Below are 14,804 nucleotides of genomic sequence, written 5' to 3'. Positions count from 1 at the left end.
GGTACCTTATAGCTCGCCTTTGTAGCATTTTCATTCGACTAGAAGGGTCTCGTGAAAAAGCACGACTGTGCTGTTAAATAGCTTCCAGTTGCTTCACCTTTTCACAGCGTTCGTTTAATCTAGCTTTTTGTAGTCAGCATGTTTCGTCTGGCAGTGCATTTTGATATTATATCTTTGAAAACAGCCAGTGTCTTAGGCACACGTAGTTGTTTCGGATTTTGGTGAGAGAAAAAAATACTCCAATATGCACTTCTTCCGGAAGCGGCGACGCTCTCTGTCAGCTTTCCTTTTTTTATTTACAGTCGCCATGTTGGAATTGGGGTGGGCTAAAATTCTCACAGATAGCCAAGGGCAAAATGACAAAGGGCTACTGTCATTATCTGGTAAGATGGTGAATTAATTTTGTATACATTGATTTTATACTGCCGTCAACATTACTAGCGGGCCACATATTATTTATTGATTTTATGACAGAGGCCACAGGCGAGTTAAAATTTGATCACGGGCCATAACTGGCCCTTGGACTGGACTGTGGACATATTTCCAATGAATGTTTGTTTATTTATTATACTTGTATTATACTTGTTATCATTTCCAAGCATTACTGTTCTTTATACCTGTGAATTTACCCAATTTTGTGATATTCTGCATCGCTTTTACCTAAAAATATTAATACGATCATTTTCTGAAAATAATACGATTTTTTTTTTGTGGATTTCCCTCTTCTTAAACAAACCGTGCTTTTAACAGACATTTTGAAGTGGTCACTGCTATTCCTCTAGACATGCGTATGTTTTTTGACGCGGTCAATCTGGCGGAAGTACCATTTGGAGGTGCTAAATAATACACTATGTCTCTTTATGAGATCCATTGAAAAGCAGCGGTGCCATTAGCTTGCAGCAGTGTAAGAAAGTAACCTCCATACTATTTTCTGCTAACACAAAGCGGAAGAGACCACGGAACCCGCTGTTCATTTAGGAGCCACTGTTGGTTTTAGGAAGGGGGCCCACGTAGGCGTTGTCCTATCATGTCTGCTTTGATCCGCATTCATTTGCATGGCAGGGCATAAAAACAGAGTTAACAGTTGAGCAACTTCGAAAAAAAGGGCCAGGACCAGTGCGGCTTGTTGGTTTTTGCACGCTGCCTAGTTTTGCTCTGCCAAGCGGGTTGGAGAGAGCAGCATGCGAGGGGAAGAACTTATGTCATTGGGGTTTTTTTTTCAATTTACAATCTGTCCCCTGTTTTTGGGAAACATAAAATCTTCCATTTCTTGTTGGAACATATAATTGAGAAGGTCACGATGAGAAAGTGATTGAGACGAATGCTGTGGCTTGTCACACTGCTAATTTAAAAGCAGAGCAAGTGAAAAGGATTATCCAGAGGGTCAGGGTTCAGGCCTAAGCTTGCAAAACATGCTCAGTACGTAGCACCTTATTGTTTTAAAACACAAGCACATTTCAGACAACACTGGTTTATAGACATCATTGCTCACGGAGGGGAAATTAAGTACATTTTTGGGAAAATTCTTTAGCATGCTGTACTCAGGCTAGGCAGTAAATTGACTTAATTTGATTAATCTATCATTTTAACATTAGTGGACTGTCAGAGCCTGCAAGGAATGTCTCTGCTGGTCTAAAAAAATATTCGAATCATGTTATGTCATATTTTATATAAGTATTGAACAAGTTACATTTCAGCCCGGGTCAGAAAGCTACTCAGAGGCTTTCACAATCAGCTCTGTAGGCCCTGAAGTAAGTGGCGATAAAGCTGTTGATTTAGCCAATCAGAATACAAGTTGCCGAGTCAGCGCAAACTCGGGGGAACTTAGGATACGTCACCGGTTTCACAAATTAGGATTGGTTAGGAGGCGGTACCAAACATGTTACAGATGCTGCCCTACTTACAAACAAGATAATTCGTAGTTGAATTTGTTCGTAAATTGTATAAGTAACTTGTATTGTTGTTGGGTTTTTTTTTACGAAAAAAAATACACATTTCATAAAATAATATGCTCTATAAAGATAAAATTGAGTTTAACTTACTTTTGGAAGGTGCGCTTCAAGCAGTCCCTCTCCATGGTAAAAAGTGGCATAAAAAAGCGTTCCGACCATTTTCTCAACCACATCAAGCTTTATCATTCCACTTTTATTTTCAAAAGAAACGGCTTGACTCTTTACACCAACCATATTGAATGGATGCACGAGATATTAAACAATAAAAATGTCAAAAATGTCAAAAGTTATTAGCGCGCTGGAAATAATAAAGACATAGACAGTATAAAGTGTTTGCACACGAACGAGGAAGAAGAAGCTGATTTCTTTTTCTTCCGGGTGGATGCTGGGTGACCACTCACAGCGCCACACGGCAGTAGCGGCGGAAAGAGGCACTACTGTCCTGTCTTGCACAATGAATAATATTTATTTTATCTTTGGAAGGCGCTAGAAAATACACAATGTCCCTATCAAAGAGGGAAACTTCAGCAATTTTATACAAAACAAGTTTTTGGGGGGCTTTTAAATAACGAACTATCTCTTCATGAAACAATCTGGGTTTGTTGGGTTTTTATGTTAGACTTTTTTTCTGATCAAATGTAGGTTTTTGTATTTAAACATATTAGACAGTTATGGGGTGTTTTTGGTTTTCATAGCAACACAGGAGGTTTGGTCAAATTTACCAAGTAATGTATCAGGCTACGGTCGACCCGAACTGTGTTATTTTTGATCAAACCATTTGAGATTGAAGAGTTGATGGTATCTGCAATAAATGGATGCATAATTTCCGTAGCGTTCGTACTAAGCACTATCCGTCACCCAGCAATGAAGACATGAAAAGTCATTAACAAGGGTCTCCTTTGTTGCCGACAAACACAGAAGGTATTAGCCTCATGCATTGAGGATTAGCTGAACGCAGAGCAGGCCAGGGATTCCTGCAACTCTTTTGCAAAGTGCACCATGTCTAAGAATACTGCTTCAAGCAGACTTGAGCTAGCAAACGCTTCGGCATTGTCATGATTGCGGAGGAAGTGAAGACATTACAATCTGGGACTTTTGACGTTAAGAGGAAAGCAACAGGCAACAACCCTCTCACCTGGAAAAAAATTGTGTCATGCAGAATTTTATGGAGGAAAACAAACCCAAAATAGATCTCCAGGCCATGTTGGAACTGGGAGTGACCTTCCAATTTTTAAATAATGGGGTTGTAAGTACCCTGTAGCATTTTAGGCCATGGTGTGTTCAATGACATGTTCATAACTGGAATAAGCTTAAGCTTGTAGGGAAAATTGATATTTTGATTACATTAATACCTCATTTTTGCAGTGTTTGTGTTCCACACACATCCTGCCCTAGTATAGATACTTTTCCACCATCATGTGGATGTTATGGAAAAGTACTTTCTAATTCTAATATATTTTCCATTATCAAACATTTTTGAAAAAGCACCTGAGTGCTATTAGGGACCGTCAAAGACCTGCATGTAGTGGTGGTAAGAGCAATGATACCTTACCACTGGACCACCAATGGTACTAATGACATAAAAAAGCATTAAAGTTTATTTATTTGTGACACTAATTTTACTCACGGTGCCAGAAACACTAATTTGCACGTGCATTCTGATTGTTTAACCTATCTCTCCACTTCTTTACCAAAAAAATGTTAGAGAATGGAAATAACAGAACGTCTCTCAACAAAATACTATACAAGCTTTGTAATGTACCTTTACATTTTACTGTAAACCACAAAGTTATTGAAAGACTTTTTAACCTTTTATAATGTAGACAAAAGTATTAATTGGCGGGCGCCCCATAGTGCAAAAAATTCGGTAAGTGGTTTACTTAAACCAAAGTCACAGTAAATTAGTTTTATCTGTGTAGTAGAGGTCGACCGATAATTGGTGGGCCAATTGTCGGCACTGATATGTGGGAATTTGACAGATATCGGTATCAGCGTGTTTATTTATTCGACAGGACAATTAAATATATTTGAAAATTGGTTATTTATGCTCAGATGCAGACGAGTCTCTCGCTCGCTCGGGGGGAAAACCACTAAAGCAGGAAGAATAATGTTAGAGCGTAGTAAACAGCCAAGGCTCTGCTCACTCCTGTGTCCAGACATCCTTGTGAATCAAGACTGCTGATGATATTAAGATTTTGAAAGGATTGTGGTAAAAAAAGCACGTGTGTGATTAAGATATAGCGTAAAAAGTGACGTTTGTTTTAGATAGATAGATAGATAGATAGATAGATAGATAGATAGATAGATAGATAGATAGATAGATAGATACTTTATTCATCCCCGAAGGGAAATTCACATTTCCAGCAGCATCCCTGAGCTGAGAACAATACAATAATAAAGCAAAAAGAATACAATATACAAATACCCAGTGTGATGTGCAAATGCCCACTGTAGCGTGTTATATAGAATAACTAAATAGTGCTACACAGAATACATATTGCAATAAGATTCGGTAATATGCAATGTAGGTGGTGAGGTTTACTGTGGGCTTTTACTCTGCCGGGGAGAGTTAAAGAGCCTCATGGCATGAGGAAGAAAAGATCTCTTCAGTCTGTCCGTTTAAATTATTTTAGAATTTTAGGATAGCACATTCAGGTGGCGACTGATATGTTAGCTCTAATAATGACATTAGTTTGTCAATCAAACGTGTGTGTTTGTGAGAGACCATAAAAAGCATGCTAAAAAGGAAGGCTGGGTAATTAGCTGTTACCATAACATTAGTTTGTCAATCAGGAGTTCCCACGCTTTTCAATTCACAAGCTCCATTGAATTTCTATGCAATTTTTGGTTTAAGTTAATTTAAGTCTTGTTGGTATTATTGACATTTTAATTTATTTACTGTAAAAAATAAAAGGAATCAGAGATTTAAGTTTTTGCTGTGAAAGTGAAAGATTAGTCATGTTAGTTGGGTTGACATTCTAATTTATCTATAGTAAATGGTTTCACAGAGCTATTAAGTTTCATTCGGAATTAATATTCTTTGTTTCTTTTTGCATTATTAAAAAATTCTTGCACAGATTTAAAGCCTTTGCAGCTAATAATTATCGCTTCCAAATATCAGTTATCAGCCTCCTCTTAACAACAAATATCGGCATATGCCCTGAAAAATAACACATCATTCGATCCTTATCTTGTGGCAAAGCTGGGTCAAACCTATAACGCAAAGAGTGAACGAGTAGACAAACATTGATGTGTCTTCTTGGTGTGGAGAGTGTAGCACCTGTGGGAAAACACACCTGTTCACCCCTGAGTCCATGACCTTGTGTGCTAGTCTGTATTGTATGAGTTTAAGCACTTCCATTATGCATGTGTCAGACGCTAACAAGGCCTAAAACACAAAAGTAAACACGCGCACACACTGACTCATGATAGGCTAATAATTCATTTCCCGCACCAGTGTTCACAAAACACTGTAGTACACGTGTGCGTTGAAATTTGAATTGTACACTGTAACTAAATTAACTGCTTAGCAAGTTGACAACTTAGACAGGACTAAATTGACTTGCAAATTCCAAAAATATAAGATTTTATCTTCTTCAGATTGATAAGAAGCCAGACAATTCCCACAAAGATTTTCCTGGTAATCTATTCAAGAAATCAGTTTCCCTTCACCGGAGTTGGCAGGAATGCATGTTTACGAGCCTTATCTCTTCATACCGGATTTCTAACCTAACATGACTGAGATAACTGAAAACAAACCTTGAAGAGTGTTGAGGGCTCAAAAATGTTGCTTTTATTGTTTTGTATATCAGTAATCCCTTGCTGTAACGAGGTTTGCTTTTCACGGATTTGCTACTTTACAGTTTTGCAGTCCTCTCTGCATCCTGATTGTTTGAACAGTATCCCCGCCTAATCCTTCGAATTGATTGTACAGTATTTATTTGTAAAAAATAAATACAACAACGAAACGTTTATACCAGGGGTGGGCATACTTTTGTACCAGGCCGCATTGGGTTAAAAAATTTGGCCAGGGGGCCTGGAGACCTGTGCGATCTTTCTCTTTTATGAATTAACATTAATCCAGACAGTTGTTTTATATTTATTTTTGTATTTCGTATTTAAAGAGAAATAGATACGTATCTATGTCCTTATATAAAGGTGGGGTAGGTTGTTTGAAAAAGTTGAAAAATTGAACATTTTCTCTATTAAATATGTGTTAACACTACCTAAGTTTAAAGATAATTTAACAATTTTCACCCCGCCTATCTGATTTCATCAGTTTTTCAGGACTCGGAACACATTAGGAAGCAGAAAATGGGGTAGAAAGTGATTTCACGCTCGTCCTTGTGGTTTTCTGTTAGTGTAGTATGAAAATGGTGAAAGTAAGAAAATGACTGTTTTAAATACAGTCCAAACGCCAACCCAAACCCCCCAAAAAGTCGAAAAAAAGTTTATTCGCACGTGTTTAAGAAATGAATGTATTTTTACGTGCCACACAAGCAGCTTAACAGAGGCTGCAATGATGATTAAAACAGGGATATGGTGACAGTAAGTAGATTTTTTTTAAAATTCAGAACTGCACCGTAAGGATTGATTTTGCATGTTTTATTTTCTTTAAGTGAGCAAAATTATTTACCCTTTTCTAGATAACATTTTTTTGCTTCTTTTAACAAAAAAAGTTGGCTAGTATTTTAAAATGAGAGCATTTTTACTAAAATGGGTAACACTTTCTGCCATTTGTGTAAGAATCTATTTGCAATGTATGCGACACAAAACATTTTTAGCACAGTGGTAAACCGAATTTAGTCCAGAATCTACCATCATATCCCAAGCTCTCTTTGTTTTCTATCCGATAGGTGTATTAAAGGACTACTTAAGAGAGCTACCCTACCCTCTGATCACCAAGCAGCTGTATGAGGCCGTACTGGACTGCATGGCTAGCAGACCTCTCCGAATGGGCTCAGCCGGCTGCGAGAACGACCACTCCGACTCTGAACACACCGTCAGCCTCTTGGACCACCTTCCGGAAATAGAGAGGGTGAGAAGCATGTTATGATTCATAATAGTCATAAATAGGGATCCACGATATCTGTGCTGTCCTCACTCCGAAGTTTTACCTTTTTCTCCAGCTAGTGAACAACGACCCAGACTTGTTTCCTTATAATGATTGTTTATTCAGACAATAGCCTCTACCATTAGCCTTTTAAAGCCGCCATAAAACTAAAAACAAGGAACAACAAGGTAAGCTACATATTACCATAATTTTTACCATACACCTTTGTGGAAAATGGAAAATTGGCCTTCAAACCATTAAAAAGTGCTTGAATATGACCATGAAAACGATGTACGAACTTTCTACTAAGACCATATAACCTGTGAATTATCACAAAGACTTGTCTCGTTCTTTGCATTAGATGACACTACGGAAACTTCTTGACCACCTCAAGTTGGTGGCATCCCACCAAGAAGTGAACAAGATGACTTGTCAGAACCTAGCGGTGTGCTTTGGACCCGTGTTGCTCAGCCAGCGTCAGGATGCATCCTGTCACACCAACCGAGTTTTCATCGACTCCGAGGAATTAGCCAGTGCGCTGCACTTCAAGAAGCACATTGAAGTCCTGCACTACTTGTTGCAGCTCTGGCCAGGTAATGATTCCATTCTGCCCTTAATAATGATATTTCCTGTTAGACTGTAAATATATTGTAGACCGCAGTTTATGACGGATAATACATTTTGCAGCCTTCTACAATGAGTCATGGTTAGCAATGTAGAGTGGTCGTATACATTTTTTTTGTTCAAAATACCTTCGCACTTTCATTCCCGATCCGATACAAGGTACTTTTGGCCTGGAAATGTCATGATCAGTTTACAATTAAGATAAATGCAGTACAAAGATGTTGTAACTTTTATTTATAACTATAATTACAATGCAAACTTAATCTCTATAAAAAAGGTCAAGGAGTCTCGAAGGGCTGCACAGTCTTTTGCAAACCACAGATTATTACATCATCCCCTGATATAAAACGTACACGAGGGCAAGGAGAAACTCAACAACCTCAGCATAAGGAAAATTAAGAACCCTTGAGAAGGGGCCGCACATGAGGTAATACCCTCTCTAGAATGACCAGGCTGCAATGGATGTTGAAATACACAGACATCATCAACATGAAACATAGGTCTTTCATAAGCTATAGAATAGAAGTGTGTTTTAAGCCTAGATTTAAACACTTTCACTGAAGTTGCAGATCGAATCTCAGGGTACAGAGCATTCCACAACATCGCGGCCCTTATGGAGAAAGCACTCGAACCTGCAGATTTCTTCTTGGCTCTTGGGATCCATTAGTAGACCAGCATTTTTAGAGTGAAGGCTCCAAACTAGAACATATATATATTTTTTTTCAATTGCAGCCTGGCCATCCTGGAAGGGGGATTACCTCAAGGTTTCTTAATTTTGCTCATGTTGAGGTTTTTGACTTTTTCCTTGCCCTCATGTAGGTTTTAGATCAGGGGATGGTGCAATAACAGTCTGTGGTTTGCAATTGTCTGTGGTTTGTGCAGCCTTTTGAGAATCTTTGTGATAAAGGGCGTCACAAATAAACAAGACTTCACTTGACCTCTCCAACCATTTGTTCAATTAACTGGCACATCTCAAATCAAATAGTGTCATACAAGTCAAATGTGCTCACTGTTTTCAGCACACTGTTATCAAAAATTACCCACGAAAATAATTTAATGCTAAAACGGATATGTACTACATAAATCATATCATATCCACCTGGACATATTTTATCTTCCGCTCGTTTGGATCCCAGCATATTGAGCAGATACAATCTTCTGTGACTGCATGGAACTAAATCTAATTGAACCCATATGTGGTCTAACACTCTCAATAAACGTTTTCCTAGACCAAACCAAATAAATGCAACCGATAGTATGCTTATCGAGAACTCAAGCAGTGTCTCTTTTGTGTATTTTCGGAGCAGAACACATCAAATCCCTGCCCTCAAATGAAAAACATTCCAGACTTAACCTTGGCTCCCTCAAACCTCACCCCAACGTTTCACAATCACTGTGGGATATTTCAGCGTTGGCTTCACACGTCTGGAGAAGATTTGACCACACATTGCTGCAGGGATGTGGAAATGTGCCAAGGAATGCATGACTTGCTTTTTTGGATGTATGGGAGATTGTATGAGCAGACTGCTAGCATGACAGGAAGTTGATCACTATCTAGCAGAGTGCACAGAACACAAGGACGTGTTTGCCTTTGGAGCTTCACTTATGCACTCAACAAATTCAATGATTGAATGAAAAGGAGGTGACAGCAAAAGGTAGTCACAAATCATCCATGTCTTGTACATGTTGAAACCCTAACACTTACCGCTATGTTTTTCCCTTCATATCACATAAGGGAGGACTAACAAGTAAAACAATCATTGGCATTGTAAACCAAGGTAACAGCAACTGTTGGTTGTGCTTGACGGTTCACCGATACCTTGTAAAGTCTAGTACAGGGGTCGGCAACCTATGGCACGCCTGCTGACACACGAGGGGTTAACCAGTGGCACGAGAGCGCACGGCCAAATAATAATGTTTTTTTTTGGGTTTTTTTTTTAAGCGCATTTACCTGAAATTTAGACATCTTCAGTTGCGCGCCATGTTATGTAAAGGATTTACATTAGGCTTCACGTGGGTTTTTCAGTGTTAGTCTGCCCGGCGCCTCGCAGAGAGAGAGAGAGAGACCCAGCCAACGAAACACACGCGCACGATAAATGAACGAATTATGACGGCTCCTCGAGCGAAAAGATCACCCTCTCTCCAGCCAGCGTGGACAGACGACTGGGGCTTTGTGCAAAAAATTACCGTGCTGTTTTGTGCATTATGCCCCAAGAGCGTTGTACCTCGCACATCAAGTGTTAAACGTCATTACGAGACAAAACATGAACCTGAATTCAAGGCGGAGACATTGAAATGCGCTGTGTCCAGATACGGCAAACAAACACAGACCCTAAAAATCTTTGTCGCTGCTAAAAACACCATCACTGAAGCTATCTAACAAATTTCTCACTGAATAGCAAAGCACGGAAAACCATTTACTAATGGCGAATATTTTAAAGAAGCTTTATCGTTGCCGGCGACTTCAAACAGGCATGCTTAAGGACTGTACTTCCCAAATTCATTCAATATGTGGACCAAGCAACCAGGGGGAAAAAACATTGGAGGGTAACATTAAACATGCGTATTTATCTATCTTTACATGCTTAGTAGTGACACTATTCTCTTTTTTATTTACAGTTGTAGATCTTCATAACCAAGCCAGCCCTTTTAAAGCCTCGGACACCCTCACGGCTCCTCCCCTACGTCGGAGGAAAGAGCGCCCCACGGTGTTGAACCTCACCGAAGCGGACATGGCGGGCGTCCTGCGGCCCAAACCGGGTCGCCTGGACAGTCCCAGTAACCGCTATGCGGGCGACTGGAGCGAATGCGGGGACAGCTACTTCCCTTCCGAGACGCTTCCGAAAGAAGAGGCCGACTACGATGACGTCGCTTCTGAGGATATGGATGCGGAGGACGGGCTGGAAAACCCCGAGGGAGACAGAAAGGAGATCACAAACTTTTCGCCGGAGCCTTTGATACCAGTGGAGAAGAACGAGCAGGACAGTGAGGACCAAAACGGGGTACAACAGTACAACAATGACGATTCAGGCAGCAGGTGTCCATCGGACGAGGACGGGGACAGCGTGTTCGAGCACATTTTGCCTCCGCTATTACACAAAGACAGCGCGTACCACACTTACATGAAGATCCAGGACATCAGCCCCGTGCTGGGCAACAGGGTGAATCTAAAAGATCTTCAGGAGAGCATCGACACCCTCATAGGGAACCTGGAACAAGAGCTCAATAAGAACAAGCTCAATGTCGGATACTAACAATCGAAAGCGCGGGACGTTTAGAGGGTCAACACAGAGACAAAATCGCCAATGTTGTATTAAATCAGGTGTGTTCAAACCATGACCAGTGGACCAATTACGGCACACTGACCAATTCTTAGTGGCCCCTGAAAATTGTGCCTTGGAAAAAAATCAGTTTTGTATCCTACAGACGAGGTCAACAACCTTTTTCAGTACCACAAACCAGTTCAAGTGTTCATCCTGGCCCACCAGTAACATTAATTATAACAATAACGATAAAATGAATACTCCTAATAATCCTAAATCCGCTAGGGATGTAAATTATATGGGAAAAGGCATTCAATTTCTCATTATACTATTTTTCCTCACGTTACCATACGTAATTATTGACGGTGCACAAGCACAGATCGCGGCAAAGAGAGGCCCGTTGATAACATGGGAAAAGGCATTCGATTTTCTCATCCTTACTCTATTTTCTCATAGTACCACATTGTCTCGCCTTCTCATCTTGAAGGCGCGCGTCATTGGTCAATCCTTGTACAGCATTATTTTGGCTAAACTTATTCCCATTATGCTTCATCGTAATGCCATGTTGTAGGATAAAGTATTATGGGAATGAAATTTTAAGTTTAACAAACCATATAGAAAATAAAATAGGGGTTTCTGTTTACAAATACATAAAACTAAGAAGAATTCTGGTACGCTTATTAAACAAATGATAGATAAAAAATAAAAAGTGACCATGTAGCCTCCATTTTTTTTGTATGTGAGGCTCAGAGTGAAAGGTTGGGACATCGCTTTTTTAAATAACATTTTTCCCGAACTTTTTTTGTGCCTTTTTTCTTATCTGTTTTCTCTTCTGTCTTTTAGTTTTCTTATTTTTTTCACTTTCTCCTGACTTTTCCCCATTTTTCATCTTTCTTTTATTCTCTCTTTTTTCTTTCAATTCCTATTTGCTCTTTTTTCCATTTTTCATCTCTTTTTTTTTTATCATTTTCTTATTTTTTCTTCTGTTTTTCGTTTTTCTCCCTTTTATTCGTTTTTCTCTTCGCTTTCTTTTCCTTTCTCCTTCCCCTTATTTCTTTTCCGTTTTTCCTGATTCTTTCATCTTTTTTTTCTCCTTTTTTTCTTCCTTTTTTCTTTCATTCAAAAAAGACTGGGCAAAAATAAATACAAAGGAAAAACAATGCATTTTGGTAACTTTGAGTGTTCGTATTTTGAAATTTTTCCTCGTGCTTTTTAGTACTCGTTTTTTGTTTCACCTCACAAAACGGCAATATCTAGTGGTCAAATATTACACACTGTACCTTTAGGGAGGCAGTCCTGACAGGTTATACAATGTAACTCTATCAGTAATATTTCAGATTTTTTTTTTTCCTGGCAGGCTTCCGGAGTAACATTTGTCATGGACCACATCTTCTCAAAATGGAAAGAATCTTAGAAGCAAAATAAATTTGATATTTGGAGTTTTCTTTTCCGACCATAAAAGGTAATCGGGGTATTAAAAAATGTGCCGACTCGGAGGAGGAAAACCAAATGAAGAAATGTGCTTGGGTCAAATCAATACAAAGCCTCTTTATTTGCACTTTTTTAAATTAAGGGTTTCAAATTTTAACAACCTAATAAACAATCTAGTAAAGATTTGGGGTTTTTTTCCCCCTCAAGATGTGCCTTTTACAGTTCTGAGGTCATGGGGTTCAAATCCAGCTTCCAGTTTGCATGTTCTCCCCGTGCTTGCATGGGTTTCCTCCGGGCACTCTGGTTTCCTCCCACATTCCAAAAACATGCATGTCAAGTTAACTGGCCGGTCCACATTGTTACTAGGTTTTAGAGAGCGAGTGGCTTGCAACCAGTTCAGGTGTCCAATGCCCACTACCAGAAAACTGCTGAGATAGGCTCCAGCACCCCCGTGACCCTACTGAGGATAAGCGGTACAGATCATGGATGGATGGATGTGCATTTTAGTATCTAGTACAGAAAAAAAGAGAAATCTCGACATGAGCATTATGCAATGGCTGTGCATTTTACACCTAGGCCTTCAGCTCCAGTCTGAATCAGTGATGCGTCATTGGCGAAGGAGACGGCTCTATGAGAAGGCTCTTGGAAGTTAAATATTCTATTTGTAAGGACTCAGGTGGAAGAGAGGTTGGACAGACCCCCGCTGTGCAGTTGCTCCTCTGGGTGCAGGACGCAAACTAGTGCTAAACGCGGTCTTCACGGCGAGCCGGGAACATATAAAGCTTGTCTGTTGTAACAAATTCTAAGGTCAATTAAACTGTACAAACAAAGACAAAGAAGAACAATGATGTTAAACCACCATCTATCTCGAAGACTGATGAGCTGCTACAAGGCCTTCTGGATTTTTTATACAGGCCTCTGGGTAGATTTCTGAGCCTAGCAACAACTAATGGCTGAAATCTGATTGGTTAAATGCTTGAACATGAAGATAGCACAACCGGAGAGAAGCAATGAAAGAAAGCTGACAATTTGGGATTATTAGATAAGTACTGATGGACAAACTATAATTAACATTATATAATTTAGGATATTCTTTAGGCCAGCAGAGAAGGCCCGGATGGCCCACCACTGGTATTATGTCCTTTGATGACAAAAACAAAGTAGTAATAAGAAACAACAATTAAGCCACAATGGACAATGTATGGTATCCATCGGTAATCTGAAAATACAGTACTTAATTTTTACAGATATGTATATAATAATATAATGTATTTAGAGTTTAATATTTTCGGGTTGTACTCCATCAGTGTATGAACATGGTTCTGACCTCATAGTATTGTCCAGTAGAAGTCATTTTTGTCCCTTCTTGCTACCTGTACACATGTTAATGTGTTGGACTTAAGTCTGTACAATTTATGATGAAGCTGTTATGTTTTTTTTATCTTGTATATATCAATGATATTGTCTTTTGGTGCCACCTTTTAGGTTTTTCGACACTATTGAGGTACTGAACATTGCATGGTCAATAGCTTTACCGACAAAACGATGCCATTTCTCATCTTGTGTTTATAGTCGGTATTTATGTGTAAAATATCATTTCCTAAAGTAAGATTATTTGAGATGACTATACTGTTTCTTTTTTTTCTCCAGAGGACTATTCATACTCATAAACCTGGTCTTAAAATGAATATGAATAGAAAAAACAGTGGGTATTGGCATGATTCCATAAAGTTCCCAAAAGAAAACCCCCAAAAAACACCAAATTTAATACCCAAGAATGCCTTCGGTATTGATTCTTTTGGCAACTGCCTGGCTGCATTCTAAAAGGATCACACTGTATGGCAAATATTACGATACAGATCAGTACTCAAATCACATTTTTCCTCTGGAGAGTAAATGCCACAAGAAAAGCATCCCCAAATTAAATTAAATATTTCTTTATATTGATTATGAGTCATGTTTGATCATAATAAAGTATACTATTTTATGTGTGTTGTGTTAGAGATTGTATCATTGCTGGAAAGGGACTTGTTTTCAGTAGCGCTACAAAATAATGTTACAGCGGTCAAATATTAAACTGTGTTCCTTTAAGCTACCAATGAAGCTCGAAAATCCACATCTGGATTTTAAGAAATGTTCTAGATAAACCTTCTGTTTTAAAGGGAAAATCTACAGAAAAAAAATATAGAATAACGATGGTTTTCGGGTTGGACCCAAACGCGGTCACACGAGCAGAGTTTAAAGGTTAATCAAGGATAACAGGAAAAGAACAAAAGGTGCTCTGCATATATGGGAGGAGGGAAAAGGAAATTACGGACAAAAACCACAGTCTGAATAAAACCCGCGGCTGGCAAAAAACAAGACGACCAGGGTTGATTGGAGACTGGCGTCCAGGAGTCGGGCAACAGCAACAGGAAGGATCCACTTGAAAACCCTCCAACAAAGGAAACGATGCAGTCATTTTATACTGGGTTCTTATTC

The 14,804-nt window shown here is 39.1% G+C and overlaps 1 protein-coding gene across 2 annotated transcripts in view; it reads left to right on the top strand.

The window, feature by feature from the left end:
• syde2 (synapse defective 1, Rho GTPase, homolog 2 (C. elegans)) overlaps window positions 1-14,314 on the top strand; it is a 64,312-nt gene extending 49,998 nt beyond the window's left edge. For both annotated transcript variants that reach the window (XM_088350504.1, XM_088350503.1), the window contains exons 6-8: window positions 6,809-6,990; window positions 7,367-7,598; window positions 10,249-14,314. In XM_088350504.1, coding sequence (XP_088206630.1) covers window positions 6,809-6,990; window positions 7,367-7,598; window positions 10,249-10,883 — 1,049 coding nt within the window. In that variant the 3' untranslated portion in view covers window positions 10,884-14,314. The remainder of the gene's footprint in view (window positions 1-6,808; window positions 6,991-7,366; window positions 7,599-10,248) is intronic.
• The last annotated feature ends 490 nt before the right edge of the window (window positions 14,315-14,804 follow it).

This window comes from Urocampus carinirostris, chromosome 12 (assembly GCF_059441175.1).
Source record: "Urocampus carinirostris isolate Australia breed hairy pipefish chromosome 12, RoL_Ucar_1.0, whole genome shotgun sequence".
NCBI classification, from domain to species: domain Eukaryota; kingdom Metazoa; phylum Chordata; class Actinopteri; order Syngnathiformes; family Syngnathidae; genus Urocampus; species Urocampus carinirostris.
Note: the sequence above shows the minus strand (reverse complement) of the source record. Positions and strands in the feature narration are given on the sequence as shown.